Raw genomic sequence first — 2,727 nt, forward strand, 5'->3', positions numbered from 1 at the left:
GGGTTCTGAGAAACTGTAATGCGCTCCTGGTATATAGGGTGTTTTAAAGTCGTATTTAATTATCTCGTAATTAAAATTCCACTAAAATTTCGACATTTTCTCGCACCTAAGATACGAAAAATTTCAAAATTGATATATCGTCTAAACAGAAATCGATATCGATGTTCAAAGTTACGATCGATACAAATTTCTCCAATTATCGATAATACGTGTATACCCGTTAACGTAACTGCAATGACCGACATGTAACGCGACGGCAGGTGCTTTCCTATGTAATCGATACGAGTTCTCCGGGGTGCAGACGTTGTCCACGTTCCAGCGAAAATTCGAAAGAAAGGCTAAAACCTAAAGGAACGTTCGTCGGGCCGTATACTATGTAGTCGATTGCCAGATACAAGGGATCGATTGGTAACTTCTCGATAGAAATCGGTATTCCGGTAAAAGAAATCAAATAAAATTGTAAACGTGGCGAAGGAATCGCCGTAAGCTGCTTTAATTCGCGGTCTGTCGTCGCAACGATTCTTCCCATCTCTGTCGTTACGGTTCCTGGCAGTCTCGAACGACGAAGACAGTTGAAATCGATTTACAGGAACGACCCGGTTCGCGGGCCAACGTTTTTCGCCCTTTTCCAGACACCTTCCCCGATCGAACATTTCTCAACGTTTCTCTGCTTCCACGGAAACGCGCTCTCGTCCGTTCGGCGAGGTACTCCTTCCTCCCGTTACGCCTCGAAATGGAAAGTAACCCGTTACAGCGAGCGACCGCGATGACCATACGAAAGGTGCGTTTCGCTTCTCGTGCCATCGAACGTGACTAATGCTCGCAAGTTCATGCACCTTGGAAAATCGTCGATCGCGAAAAGAAATGCGCGCTCGCGTCGGGAACACGTTTCACTTTCCGTAGCGGCCTCTGAACGTGGGAGAAACCGTTTCGCGGCCGAACAAGGTGGCCAGAATAATCGTTCCGACGATAGGCAACGAACCTATCGCCGGATAGGTCTCGATGTTTCATCACACGAGGAAGAATTCGGTGAGAATAACGGAGAAGGGTTAACGAGATTCGGTGGTAGAGGGAAGATGTAGGGAGTGGGCTTACAGTCGAGATGCTTTTTCTTGGGGCCTATGAGCTCCTCGGTGGTGGCTTTGCAGACAGATTTCGCGAGGCCCTGCCCGGCGATGCTGTGTCTGGCTGCCAGCAACCTGTCGTTTATCGTCTGTCCCGCCATACTGTCGTCGCTGCTGTCACACACACGCGACTTTTTCCAAGCTCACGGCACCTTACGGTCCAACGACCGTGCTTATTATCACTCCTAGAGACTGTTCCTCCGGGTTCGACGGACACCGTCGAACAACGTGTCACGCACGCACACACACGCGCGCACACCCGACCGCGGGAACTGGCGTGAACGAGACCGAAACCGAGAAAGAAAAATATATACGCGACGTGCCTGCCGGTTCCGATCCGGTTCCCTCCGACTGTCTATCGATTTCGTAATTGGCCCCGCGGCGGTCCCGTCCTCCAATATCGCGACTAGATAGAGCCGAGGAGAGCCCTGTCTCGCGCGCGCGTTAACACGTCTCAGCTGGGCGGACGACAGCTCAGCTCTCACGGCGACGACAGAACGATCGCACGGCCAGCAAATATGGCGACCCCGGGGACCCTCCTACTCCCTCGCCGGACCAATCACTTCTAACAGCCAATCCCGGCCCTCCTCCGCCAACGCGAACACGGCCTAACGTCACTCTTCTCAGATAGGTCGGCGCTTCTCGCGCACGCGCAAACCGAGTCGCACCGCAGTGCCGGACCCAGCGCGCGCTGAAACGGGCGCGTTAGACGCCCGGCTTTTTCGATTCTTACAATTGGCCGAAAACTTCCGGGATTATGAATTCGAGACCCTACACTCGGTCCCGTTACTATTCCTACTACCTGTTACAGAAATTGTCTACGTTAAATAATTCCTTCCATTTTTATAAATGAATATATGGTATCGTTTCATTTAGCCGAGTTTCTTTAATAGAAGCTACGGATACTTATGGAACTGAATATACATATATACAGGATGTCCGAAAAATGTTGTAACGCATTGAAAGGGTGGTAAAGGGAGGTGATTTGAAACAACTTTTTCCTTAGCGAAAATCTTGTCCGAGGCTTCGTTATGGTGATATTAACGGAAAACACTGACCAATCAGAGCGCGAGTATACTGGCGGAGCGCTCACAGTAGCGTTCGCTACGCGCTCCCTGACCAATCAGAGCGCGAGTATGCCAATGGAGCGGCCGCTGATTAGTCAGTGTTTTCCGTTAATATCTTCCCAACGAAGCCTCGTACAATATTTTCGCTAAGGAAAAAGTTGTTTCAAATCACCTCCCGAACCACCTCTTTCAAGGTGTTACAACGTTTTTCGGACATCCTGTATATATGGTATATAGTTTTCCGATTCATTTTTCATGAATTTTTAAAAAATTATTTCGCGCAAGTGAAAAATAGGGGTTCAAATGCGCAACGTTTTTCAAATGAAATTTTAAGTATGCAATTCTAAAGTACCATCATGTTAACGTTTATTCCAAAATTTTGTTATGTATATATATATATATTATATTATTATATTATGTTATATATATACGCGAAACCAAATTCCAAAATTTCTTTTATATATATTTTCTATGCATTTTTGTATGTTATTTATATATATATATATATATATATATATATATATATATATATATAT

General features: G+C 46.5%; 1 protein-coding gene across 1 annotated transcript in view; it reads right to left on the reverse strand.

The window, feature by feature from the left end:
* LOC128881961 (phosphatidylinositol-binding clathrin assembly protein LAP) overlaps positions 1–1,695 on the reverse strand; it is a 23,114-nt gene extending 21,419 nt beyond the window's left edge. Inside the window, exon 1 of the mRNA XM_054133435.1 lies at positions 1,096–1,695. Coding sequence (XP_053989410.1) covers positions 1,096–1,225 — 130 coding nt within the window. The 5' untranslated portion in view covers positions 1,226–1,695. The remainder of the gene's footprint in view (positions 1–1,095) is intronic.
* Between the last annotated feature and the right edge of the window lie 1,032 nt (positions 1,696–2,727).

This window comes from Hylaeus volcanicus, chromosome 9 (assembly GCF_026283585.1).
Source record: "Hylaeus volcanicus isolate JK05 chromosome 9, UHH_iyHylVolc1.0_haploid, whole genome shotgun sequence".
NCBI lineage: Eukaryota > Metazoa > Arthropoda > Insecta > Hymenoptera > Colletidae > Hylaeus > Hylaeus volcanicus.